This window comes from Myotis myotis, unplaced genomic scaffold, assembly GCF_014108235.1.
Source record: "Myotis myotis isolate mMyoMyo1 unplaced genomic scaffold, mMyoMyo1.p scaffold_m19_p_8, whole genome shotgun sequence".
Lineage (NCBI taxonomy): Eukaryota > Metazoa > Chordata > Mammalia > Chiroptera > Vespertilionidae > Myotis > Myotis myotis.
Window position 1 is genome coordinate 60,135,772 of NW_023416390.1, and position 13,080 is coordinate 60,148,851.

The 13,080-nt window shown below is 35.7% G+C and overlaps 1 protein-coding gene across 2 annotated transcripts in view; it reads right to left on the bottom strand.

Moving 5' to 3' along the window:
- The window catches only part of GALNT13 (polypeptide N-acetylgalactosaminyltransferase 13), a 496,408-nt gene that overhangs the window by 140,396 nt on the left and 342,932 nt on the right, over positions 1–13,080 (bottom strand). For both annotated transcript variants that reach the window (XM_036320816.1, XM_036320815.1), the window contains exon 9: positions 12,169–12,349. In XM_036320816.1, the coding sequence (XP_036176709.1) occupies positions 12,169–12,349 (181 nt within the window). The remainder of the gene's footprint in view (positions 1–12,168; positions 12,350–13,080) is intronic.

Consider the following 13,080-nt stretch of genomic DNA (forward strand, 5'->3'; position numbering starts at 1 on the left):
TTCCAACGAGGGCTGTCACTAATACCAATTATACTTCTACTTAAGTGTTCTCCTAGTTTCTGAGAGCAAAGACTCTTTTCCTCTCTGTTTTGGCTCTTGCCCCTGTGCCTTGCCCCAATTTAAGAGTACTGAGTCAAAGAAAGATATACTTCCTTATGAGTGCTGCTGAATCATCCCATTCATATCTACATAACCATGTGTTAATGAGTCTATGTGTATTTGTGCACATGGTCTCACACGGCACTCTCACATCAGGGGCTCAGGACAGACAGTTATCAATATGGTGGTTATCTACTTTTAAGCATAGTAATTCCACACTGATAGTAACTACTGCATATCACACTGCTCCTGATAAAATTATGCAAAATATCTATTTGTTAAACAGACATCCTACCTTGCAGAAATTGTTTCTCCTTCCCTTTGCAAAGCCCTCATCCTGTCTACCTGATGTACTTTTTTTTATCCTGGCCTATATCCATTGTCCAGCCTTCCTTCCTACCAGGGACTTGCTGAAAATCTCTCTTCAACAACTTATACCATTGAATAAAGATAAGTAATAAAAATAGAATGTTTATTTTCTAAGTAATCTGTGATAATAAGGTGAAGGATAGCTACTATAAGGGAATGCAACTTATTTGAATGCTGAGGTAACCTGTCATTAAGTTTGATTTCTGGAAGGACTGTGAGGTTAGTTTTGTTGTTTTGTTTTAATTTCGCAAGGGTCTATTTTAAAGATCCACAATTTAGCACATCTGGGAAATTTAATCTGCCTTGTGTCATTCTTGTATCTACAAAATATTGGGTTTGCTAGTTCTGTAAAAGTCATTCTGGACCCTACTCACCTTTCTAAGAGCATGTGTAAGTAAATAATTCTGGAACTTAACAAATACTTTATTTAAAATCGTTAAAAGATGAGTGTAGCATAGAAATCAGGCAAAGATGATCCACCAGAACACCTAATACTAGAGACTTAGCCTGAAAGTATTAGAAATAAGATATCTGCAATCATGTGTAACCACCTGACAACCAATCATTTTATGTAGATGAGGGCTGCTAAGAGTCAGAGTGATCTATTCAATTCAATAAGAATTAGAACTGAAATTTCAGGTAATTGGTTATATAATTCTTAAGCTGTTCAGTTTTAATTATGCTAAAATTAAATAATAAAATGGGGGCACTCTGAAAAATAAGTGACAAGATGAACATAGGTATGGTAAAACCTTTGTATGTACCTAAGTCATGTTTTATTCATATTTAATACTCTTACATCAAATAAAAACTCAGCCAACTCCTGACAGTAAAAATCCATGCATCTTATACAAGTGTTTTTGATCATTTGCACCAATTTGAAGAATATTAAAAATTCTTACTTTCAACAGCCTTAAAACCATACAATTAATTATGACCAATACAATCCAATTAAAGTAGAATGTACTAATTGGAAATTTCAGAATATTGCATTATTTGTACACACAGAGTGGTTAGACTGAAGTTATGCATGCTTTGTGTGAGGGAGAAGCAAAAACTGGATGTATGTATAATTTCAGTATCTAAATCCTAGAAGGTGGTGATTATTCTGTGAATAAATCTATACAAGAACTTGTCATATTTACTCACTCTAGAAATACTTTAAAACTAACCAGATTTGATAATGATAAGATTATTTGAGAGTTTTTATCTGAAATAGCTGCTGAATTTCTAATAAAAAAAAAAAAAACCTCTGAAGATTCAATGACTACTCCTTACTGTTCAAATTCAATATTTATGTAACATTCAATAAATATTATTGATAAAATCTGCTTATCAGCTTTATGGAGCATAAATACATTCAAGATACTTAGAAAGAATTACTGTAATGGGAAGTGATATAATCACATTAATAGACTTATTGAAAACTTAACTGTCATAGCTGATACTTTTATTTGTGCTCCATAGATGGAGATAATAATACTTTTCCTGAGGCGGGTTATGTGATTCTGAAATTCTGTTCATGCTTATTGCCCAGAAAGAACACTGAGTACTAAGGGAAAAAAATCATGCATTTCATTAAACTGAAACCTAAATCATTCACCAAATATTTCTGGGCACCTAAAATGCGCTAGGCTTAGGAAAAACTGTTTTACCAAAAAATAAACCCCAAAAGTCATAAAGGCTAAGACTGACATATTTTGCTAACTTCTTTTTAAGAGATCATTTTGTATATCTATTGAGTTAAAAGACCTATGAATATATATATATATATATATAAAAGAAGAGCAAAAATTATGCAATAGTAAAATAAAAGGAAAAGAAGAAATCCAAATAAAAATGGCAAGAAAGATGTGCATGCCTAGTAGGAATGTGATAAAGGAAACAAGATATATATGCAAATATAAATAAACATATGCATATATGCACACAGGTATGCATGCAAAAATTAAAAGGACAATCTAGAGTGTTGATAGTATACTATAAGTGCTCAAGCACTGTTACTGGGAGTGATAATGGTTACAGTCTTTCTAGATGGAAGTACTGAAAATATCTACCATAATATTTGTGTGAATATGCATTGATCCAATAAATCTACTTCTATAAATAAATCTAGCTAATAACAGAAATATATAACAAGTTTGGTGTTTAATATTTGCCAGCAATTATCATAAGTGCTTTATACACATATGTTTTCTTTTAAGTATTAAAAAACATTATGTAGAAGGCCCTATTGTTATAATAGCCATTTTGTAGTAAAGTAACTCAGTACAGAGAGGTTAAGTACAGGGGTTACATGGAGCTGGGATTTGAACCAATCCAGGCAGTTTGCCACTAGAGCTCTTTCTTGTTAATCCTCACCCAAGGATGTTTTCCAATTGATTTTCAGAGAGTGTAAGTTAGAGGAAGGGAAAGAGAGAGAGAGAGAGAGAGAACGTCGATGTGAGAGAGGCACATCGATTTTTATGCCCTTGACTGGAATCAAATCTGGAACCCTTTAGTCCTCAGGCTAACACTCTATCCACTGAGCCAAATTGGCTAGGGTGAGCTCTCTTTCTCAGTGCTACTATTCTTTAGAAATATCCTCTCAGGTCCACAAAGTGGTTACAAGAAATATTTCTGTAATATTTTACAATGGCAGACAACTGAAACCTAATGCTTGTCAATACTGGTATAGGTAAATATGTGTTGATACATCTATGCACTATAAATCTATTTAGCTGCAAAGTGGAATTATACAATCCGATGTGAATTATATATATGCAACACTGCATGACATGTTAAGATAAAGGAAATCTAAACAGTACCTATTATATAACCTTATTTATTTATATTTGTGTATATATCTGTCTACATGTGCAACTACATAAAATAATGTGAACGGTATACAGCAATTTTAGGAAAGGGGATATCAATGGTGATTGACATATATGTTGTATTTGCCTCCATCATATGTAATAAAATAAAAACAGGTTTGAACACAATGAACTCTGAAAACAAAACCCAATAAATAAATAACATGTAGTTACATTAGTCACATAGGTTAGTGGAGGAAATGAATACTTTAAAAATGTGTAAATGCTACAATGGAAGAACTCCAGGGAGCCATTGGAGTTCCTGGGGAAATTATACCAAACTTGATACATGAATGATTAATGCAGGTGGAAGATGAAGGTATCTTGTGCAGAGGTGGCAGCATTCATTAACTCCTACTGTTTTACGCATATGCAAAACCTAAAAGCAGGAGACAGCAGGATTGAGCTTTGGTGTGTGGAATGCTGCAGTTGAAAAACTGGGAAAGGACCAGATCACACAGACTTCTGACTTTGTGTGAAATCATTAAAATGTTGGTAGGTATGTGAGAGATTAGCAGAGATTTCCTTTTAGGGAGGTTCTTGGGCAGCAGCATAGGGCTGGGTGAAATGTGGGCAAGGTTTTAAGTAGCAGTTAGCCATCAGGGCAGTCCTGAGGTTATTTGGATGCAGGAAGAGTCTGAGAATAGGGATAATTGAATGGATTTGAGAGAACTCAGCAGGCAGAATAGAAAGGACTTGAAGACTCATTTGACTTTGAAGTTTATGAGTGAGAAGTAGGAATCAAGGAAAATGTAGGTAGTTCACATTAAGTATCTCTTTTAATTTTGACAGCATGTTCCCCAGGTATTATGCACTTAATCTTATTTTTCATTTAATCTAATTAATTGTGATGGTGTAGAGCAGTGGTTCTCAACCTTGGCTGCACATTAGAATCACCTGGGAATCTTTTTAAAATCCTGATTTCTGGGCCTCATCCTTCGAAAATTCTGTTTCTTTGTTATGGGCTGGGGCCACAACATTAGTAATAAGGAAACAGAGTTTCCGGAGGATGATTCCCAGGTGATTCTAATGTGCAGCCAAGGTTGAGAACCACTGGTGTAGAGAGTTTACTCTTTTTTACTTTTTAACGCTTTATTTGTTGAAAGTATTATATATTTTCCCCTGTTTCCCCCTTTTACCCTTCAGGCCCATCCTCAACCCCCGCCCACCCCAGGCCAAGAGTTCACTCTTTAAAAGCAAAGACAACATCTTATTTGTGTTTATATCCCCCATCTGCAGAGTGCGGATACATATCACAGATATAAAAATACAAATAAATATCCATAAATACCAATAAAAATGGACACAATGCCTTAAAGAATTAAAGAATTCAAAAGTGTTGATTGACAGTAGCAAGGAAAAGCAGTTGCCTATCCATTACACCAGCAATGCTGAATACAGCTGGCATCCCTTATTTCAACATTTAACATTTCGAGGTATCACACAGATAGAAGATTATGTGTTTTTACAATATAGCATAGCAAAATAATTTAGAATTTTCACCTCATACCATGTGATACCATGGTGTGTGCTGCTGAAAAAGCATTTGATAAAAAATAATAATTTAAAATTCATAGGTACAAATGTGGTTTACTTTCAGAAGTGCTGCACTCTTTTCAGATGATTTTATGTTAGCCCAAGCAAAAACTGATATCCTTGAATTATTTAAAAAACATGCATGCTGCACATTTTGCTGGAAACATCAAATCCTGTGCTTATTAAATCATCTTGAAACCACAGTTCTATGACTTGTAAAAGAAATTTGGCCCTACACTCAAAGGGCTGGTTATTAAATACTGTAGCTTTAAAATATCAGCATGCTGAAAAATATTTGTATTTTATAGATACAAATTTCCAGAGATAAAAATGAATATAGGCCTTTGATGTTAATAAGGATCCAAAGATGCTGCTACCTTTAAATGAGCTGATTTTCCCAAGGTTTTTAAAAGGTTAACAAATAGACAGTTAACCTTCAAAACAAGTTCAAGGATCCTTCTGCAAAAATGTGCTTTCTGTTTACCTGGAATACAGATCAAAATACTATAATATTGCCAAAAAATTATGCTGTTTTCCTAGTTACACATAAATATCTTTCAAGGTATGTTTTGGGAGTCTTTAAATTTGATTATCAATTTTTTTTTTTTTTTTTTTTTTTGCTCAAAACAAGAGCACAAGCTGTCCATTAACAAAAGGAAGAACAGTGGGAGGTTATATAAGAACAGCTGCTTCTAATCTCCATGTTGATTGATACACATTTAGAAATCTACCTCCCCAAAGAAAGAAAATCAATATGCGTTTATAGAACAGCCAGCATTTCAAATACATGGTTAGTGTGACTACACTGAAAGCAAGCTTTTTACCTGTGAGCAACAAGGAATGAATGTTGCCATTTAGCCTGGACTGTTCTGTGAAGAGTGGTTGTCTTCTTACATCACATCATTTCAAAGGATTTGCTAGAACAAGTGGATTGGCTTAAGCTGAAACAGCCAGCCAAACTAGTGATGAAATCTGCCTCACCCTTTAAGAGCCTAAGGGGCTTTAAAAACCTATGATGCTATAGTATCTGCATTCTTAAAAAGACAACCCAAAATCAAACTGAACAAGTGTTGAACATGTACCCTTCAGCACTATTTCAAAGTATTTCTACTCTTCATTCTATTAACCATCTAGGAGACATAATTAGACAATGCCAACTCTACCAATATTGCCAATGGCTAATGTGTAGAGGCCAAAACAATTAGGCTCTAGAGTAAATATTTTTTTAAAATCAGATAAAATTAATTAACACATGCATTTTTATATATACCATTTTAACTTTAAATTAATGGGGGGGCTTGAGAAAAATAAAAATCAATGTGTGGAAAATAATCTTATTTTAAGTTTAACAACTCTTATGCTACTCTATCAGAAAACAGTATTATCTGTCTAAATTGTGCTTGTTAGACTTTTATATTAATTCTGGAAGATAAGATTACATTACTGTAGGGTGCATATGTTCTTTCTGATTGGTGTTTCGGGATTCTTAAGCTATATTCCTAGAAGTGGAATACCTGGTCAAAAGGTAGTTCCATTTTTAAATTTTTGAGGAAACATCATCCTGTTACTCCATAGTGGCCACACCAATCTGCATTCCCATCAACAGTGTACTAGGGTTTCCTTTTTTCTACATCCTTGCCAGCACTTGTTGTTTGCTGATTTGTTGATGGTAGCCATCCTGATAGGTGTGAGATGATACTTCATTGTCACTTAATTTGCATCTCTTTGATGATTAATAACTGACCATTTTTTCATAAGTCTCTTGGTCATCTGTATTCCTCTTTGGAGAAGTGTTTAGGTCCTTTGCTTATTTTTAAAATTGTTTGTCTTCCTTTTGTTAAGATGTATAAATTCTGTACAGATTTTGGAAATTAACCCCTTATCAGATGTATCATTGGCAAATGTGTTATCCCTTTTCATTTCGTTGGTGGTTTCTTTTGGTGTGCAGAAGCTTTTTATTTTGATGCAGTGCTATATACAATAGATAAGATCTGGAAACAGTACAAGTGTCCATCAGTACATCAGTGGCTAAAAAGTGGTACGTTTACACAATGGAATGCTATGCAGCTGTTAAAAAAAGAAGGCTCTCTTACCCTTTGAGACAGCATGAAGGGCCCTGGAGATGATTACACTTAGTGAAATAAGCCAGTCAGAGAAAGACATGCATCACATGATCTCACTTATATATAGAATCTAAAGAACAAAATAAACTGACAAAAAAATAGATCCAGAGACATGGAAGCGTGGAACAAGACTGAGAGATCTCAGAGGGAAGGGGGACGGGCAGGAAGAGATTAACCAAATAATTTATATGATATACACATAACCCATGGACATAGACAATAGTGTGTTGAAGGCCTGAGGGAGGGTGTGAGGTGAAGGGGGTCAATGGGGCAAAAAAGGGACATCTGTAATACTTTCAACAATAAAGATAAATTTTTTAAAAGTTATATTACTGTGTATGCCTCTGATTATGGTGGAATCATAAAACCCTAAGTACATAGTAAGCCAATGGAATGGCCTTTTCTGATAAGAAGAGCACCCTTCACCTTTCTTTTATCAGTGGGTCCTTAACCAGGAATTGGCTCAGAGAGGTGGGATAAAGGCTTCTCATTTGCTGAAAGTCTTATGAAGAGATTCCCTGACACAGACCAGATGTCAATGGAGAATTAAGTAGAAAAGAAAAAATAAGTGTCTCCTGCACTGATCAGGTGGTTCAGTTGATTGGAGCATCGTCCCATACACCAAAAGGTTGTAGGTTTGATTCCTGATCAGGGCACATAACTAGGTTGTAGTTTTGATCCCCAGTTGGTGTGTGTACAGGAGGCAACCGATAGATTTCTCTCTCTCTTTTTCTCCCTCTCTCTAAAAATGAATAAAAACATATCCTTAGGTGAGAATTTAAAAAATAAAAATAATGAAAGTGGCTCCCTTTCAACATTCATTCATTTATTTTGTCATTCATTCATTCTTTTAATTATTCAGCCTATTTTTTTTTTTCAAGGACTACACAGACAGGAAATTACTAAGCACTGGAAATGCATGTATCTGAACTACCTTGGATATAGAAATGATAATAATAAAAGTGAAACAATATGATACAGAGTAACAATGTATTGGCCATGGTGTCAAAAGTACAAGGAATAACATACTTTCTAGAAAGGAAAAACACCCGGTTTGAGAAAGAGCTGAAGTGTTCCTGAAGCCAACCAATAAAGTAGATATTTTATAAACCATATTGAAAAGAAGCAATGTTGTCAGAATTCAATTCATAACAGATCAGTATTTAAAAATCGCATCTTTAATAACAGCATAAGTGAAAAATAAGATTCAGAGTAGTGCTGGTATAAAAAATAGGATTCTTTTCACAAAACATCTTGGACAAATTAACTGATACATGGTGGTGCTTCTAGAAAGGAAAAATTTCCTTAGCCAGAATATCAAGGTGGTTCAGAAGAATCAAACAGAGTTCAGTATAAACTTTTTAGAATTCTTCATAAATATGTGTGCTTATGACTATCCTATCTAATAATAGACAAACGTGGTAATTAACCATACCTCCGCTATGCTTCCCATTGGCTAATCAGCAGGATATGCAAATTAACTGCCAACAAAGATGGCGGCCGGCAGCCAGGCAGCTGAAGTGAACAGGAGGCTTGCTTGCTCCAGTGATGGAGGAAGCCAAGGTCCCCCGCCTTCCGCGGCCCAGCTCTGAGCTCCAGAAGTAACAATGTTGCAATTATAGAAGCTAAACAAACCCCAGAAATCTGCTTTCAGCCAGCTGGGGCCTCAGAGATTAGAGCGCCAGTGATGGCAACAGAGTTTCAATTATAGAAGCTAGACAAACCCAGATACCTGTTTTCAGCCGGCAATGGCCTCAGAGCTGGAGCCGGCTCTCAGCTCCAGTGACAGCTATAGAAGGTAAATAAATCCCAAAATAAAAAAAAGAAAAGAAAAAAAAAAGAGGCTGGGAGCTTCAGTCACCCGCCAGCTTGAAAACAGCCTTCAGGCCCTCACCCAGGCTGGGCAGGCACCCCAGTGGGAACCCCCACCCTGAAGGGGGTGTGACCAGCTGTAAACAGCCATCAGCCCCTCATTCAGGCTGGCCAGGCACCCAAGCGGGACCCCCACGCTGATCTGGGACACCCTTCAAGGCAAACCAGCTGGCTCCCACCCCTGCACTAGGCCTCTATCCTATATAGTAAAAGGGTAATATGGAAACTGACTCTAACAGCAGAAAGACTGGGAATGACTGCTCATTATGACACACACTGACCACCAGGGGCAGATGCCCAATGCAGGAGCTGCTCCCTGGTGGTCAGTGCGCTCTCGCAGGGGGGAGCTCTGCTCAGCCACAAACCAAGCTGATGGCTGCCAGTACAGCAGTGGTGGTGGGAGCCTCTCCTGCCTCCTCAGCAGCGCTAAGGATGTCTGACTACAGCTTAGGTCTGCTCCCCGCTGGCAAATGAATATCCCCCAAGGGCTGCCGGGCTGCCAGAGGGATGTCTGATTGCCATTTTAGGCCCAATCCCCCAGGGAGCGGGCCTAAGCCAGCAAGTGGTCATCCCCCGAGGGGTCCCAGACTACGAGAGGGCACAAGCCGGGCTGAGCGTCCCCCTACCCCCGAGTGCACAAATTTTTGTGCACCGGGCCTCTAGTTATACTATAATTCTCAGTATGAATGTGCGGGTATATATGCCTCTAATCTCCCCCACACCATCTTCCCTCTTTATAAACTTACCTGTTACACAATGAGATAAAAAATAGAAACCCAACAATTCTAGACAATAGCAAAGAAATCTGAGATTTTGATTGTAAGAGTAACAGAAGCCATCGGTAATGACAAAAATAGTTATCCACTCTAGATGGCTTGACACCATTCACATGACAGACTCCTGGCTGCTTCAATACAACCCACTTTATCTGTTTTTGGATGATTTGAAACCTGCCCAGGGCTAGAATTGGTTTTAAGCATCCAACTCCAGTTTCCAACTTACTACTCTTCCTTTTCCACTGAGAAGCAATTTAATGTTTCATGTTTTTTATTTTCTCTCTGCTCACACTACAGCGGGCAGGTTCCATGCTCGGCAATGCTGTGACTGAGACATACATAAGCATAAATGCCTCTTAGGAAACTCCTACAGACTTCCAGCATATTCCCCAAGTACCCTTTCTCTGCTTTCCAAGGTACCTTTCTGGATTTCAATGAGCCCGTTTTATAAGAACAATAACTTCCTTAGTGGTATTTATTGTAATGTAAAAACTACACATTCCAGAATATTCAGTCCCTTTCGAGTAACAAGGTGTCATTAGTTCCAGACAGCAAGCTTTATTTTTCACCCTTTAAACTCTAAAGCTTGTCATTTTATTAGTTTCAGAAATGGTTCCACTGTTTATCTGCCTTTTTTTGCTCAATGGGGAATTATACAAAAGAGTTATACATCACTTTTACAAATAATATTCATCAAGAGTGAATATAATATATATATTTACAATTATTTCAATTATTTATATTCCTAAATGTAAGGAGTATGTAATCACACATTACATACTTCTTCATTCCATTGCTCCTTTCTTGATATTTGAATTTATATATTTCTACAAGTAATGATTTATATTCAAAAAGGATCATCGAAAGAAAATGAAAAGGTTGTATAAATGACACTGCCTAGCTGTGAATTTTACATGCTCTTGCTGAACTCAAGTTTGTGAACATCTGGAATGGCTTCCCACTGTAAAGGGAAATACATTTAAGCATGAAATAGTGTATCTGGCAATAGCTGCTTGACACAGAAGAAGCCTTGAAAATGTGTGAAAAGTCCTTCTCCTAATCACACATTTACACATGCCTTCCTCATTTTTCTTTTCTACAGATTAATGCTTGATCTTCATAGGAAAGTTCACCCTGCTCACTCCCTTCACATCTATAAGAGTTTCACAGCCTCATATAAACTTTCAGAAATCAGAGTCTGTCAACTAGAATCAAAACAGGCTTGTGTAAGCCATGTAATCTATAATATCTATAATAATAAAAGCATAATATGCTAATTAGGCTGGATAACCAACAACCTTCCAGACGTCCTTCCGGATGAAGCCGGGGCTGCGAGGGCTGAGCCCCTTGCATGGATTTCGTGCATCAGGCCTCTAGTTAATTAAATATAGAAACGAGGATGTGGGCATGGATTTTTGTTATTTTTACGGGTTTCCTAACAATGATATTGATGACCATAGGGCCTACATAGAAACTATCAAAACAGAACATTAAAGTTTATCTTATTGTTATATTAATTTATGGTTTGGTGTCTCTGAGATCTGGAAGGCAACCCTGTGTCATCTTCTTATTTGTATCTTCTCATGCTTCATTTTTTCCTTAAAAAATAAGTAACATCTCAGAGTAATTTTTTAAAAAAATTAAGTAACATAATGGTTGGAGAAACTCTAGAAAATTATAAAGAATAAAATTGGTTACAATCACACAACCCTGTAATGGGATTTTCTCACAAGGCTTTCTTTCCTTTTGTAATGACTTTCAATTTTTTTAAAATTGTTAATACTTTACTAAAATTAATTTATGTTTTATATGGAAAATTAATAATGTTTTATAAGAAAAATTTAGAAGATACAGAGAAATAAAAGGAAAACAATAAAGTTACTCATGTCACCACCCAGTGATAGCCCAAATTTACTTCCATTTCTGTATCTATTTTTCTCTGTAATAAAGTAGAATAACATTTTATTGCCCCTATTAAGCTTTCTCACATACCTATTGATGATTAATTTACTGTTATTAAAAAGCATTTAAAATAAAAAATAATATCTGTATAATTTTCTATCTTGTTTCTGTAGGTCATTTAACCTTTTGCGAGTCAGCTATTTAAGAAAATAAGGCAGTAGAAAACATTTCCACTTAAACATGATCAAAATTTCTTACCAACTCAGTCAGTTTTATATGTGAAACAAGAAAATAAAGGCTTCCTTTTCTTGAAAATAAATTATTTTCTTATATTGACCTGATACATGTTAATTAAGTTTGGAGTTCTCTGTGTACTCTTTGCTCCATTTTTCTAATATAATGCTTATGCCAAGAAAGAAACAAGGAAAAAAGGATACTTAGGCATCTGAGATCAGTATAGTGTTTCTCATTTTAGGTGAAAATTAACTTCAGAGTACAACTTTCTCAAACACAACTTTCTGCAATATTATGGTGATGACATTTTATTTAAACTAGCAAAAATAATGAAACACATATTCAACATCCTTAAAATTATATTTTCTCCTGCAGAGAATGAAAACTGTCAGAATTGTTTACCTGGGGATATAATATAGAAGAAATCTTTAAATTCATCCATCCACACTTCTGCCAGTCTCCTGTTGTTCTTGTTGATGACATGACCGGTGCCACCAGGAAAGGTGTATGGAGTTGCCTTCCGAAAAACATGACCCACATGTGAGCAAGTCACAATCTCCAATGAGCCTCCACATTGCCAAATCTGGGGGAAATAGCAATTGTTGTAGAATAGTCATTGCAGATAATGCAGTAATATTGTCTGAGAAGAAGCTAAGGCTAAGGCAAAATCATCAGATCTTATATGGTTCAAGCAAACATTGGATGAACACAATTTAGAACTAATATACTAAGGTTTGGCAAAGGATTTCAGTTTGAAATTACTTAATATGTTTAAATACTGTAGCATTAGAATCATAGAAATAAGACAATTATTTTATGTGTCTTTATTAGACTACCTAATTTTTAGTTTCTAGTAGTTAACCTAATTGCTGTTTAACAGATAGTATTTGGTATCCAATATTTGCAATGAATGAATAAATTTGTACATGTTAGATGCATATTCAATAACTAAATTTGATTTGAAGGAAAATCAGTCTGCTAGAATTATTCTGCATCCATCTGGAATTTTAAATGACCATTAATTCCCAGTTGTCCATATCTCCTGCATGGTAGGCCTTTGGATATGCTATTAGTGTTAGTAAAATGTGCTAGGATTCCTTTATATATCCTCAACATTTGTGCATCCTTCAAAGCCCATCTCCAAGATAATTTCTGTTTAGTATTTAATATGTGTGTTTTATATTTTAAAATGCTTTTATGAAGAACTAATTGCACTGTAGTGTAAGCAGTGGTTTACTCCACTATCACTCCTTTCAATTTATGAACACTTGGAAGATATATGGAATGTATTTCTTGTTATCCTAGATTTACTGT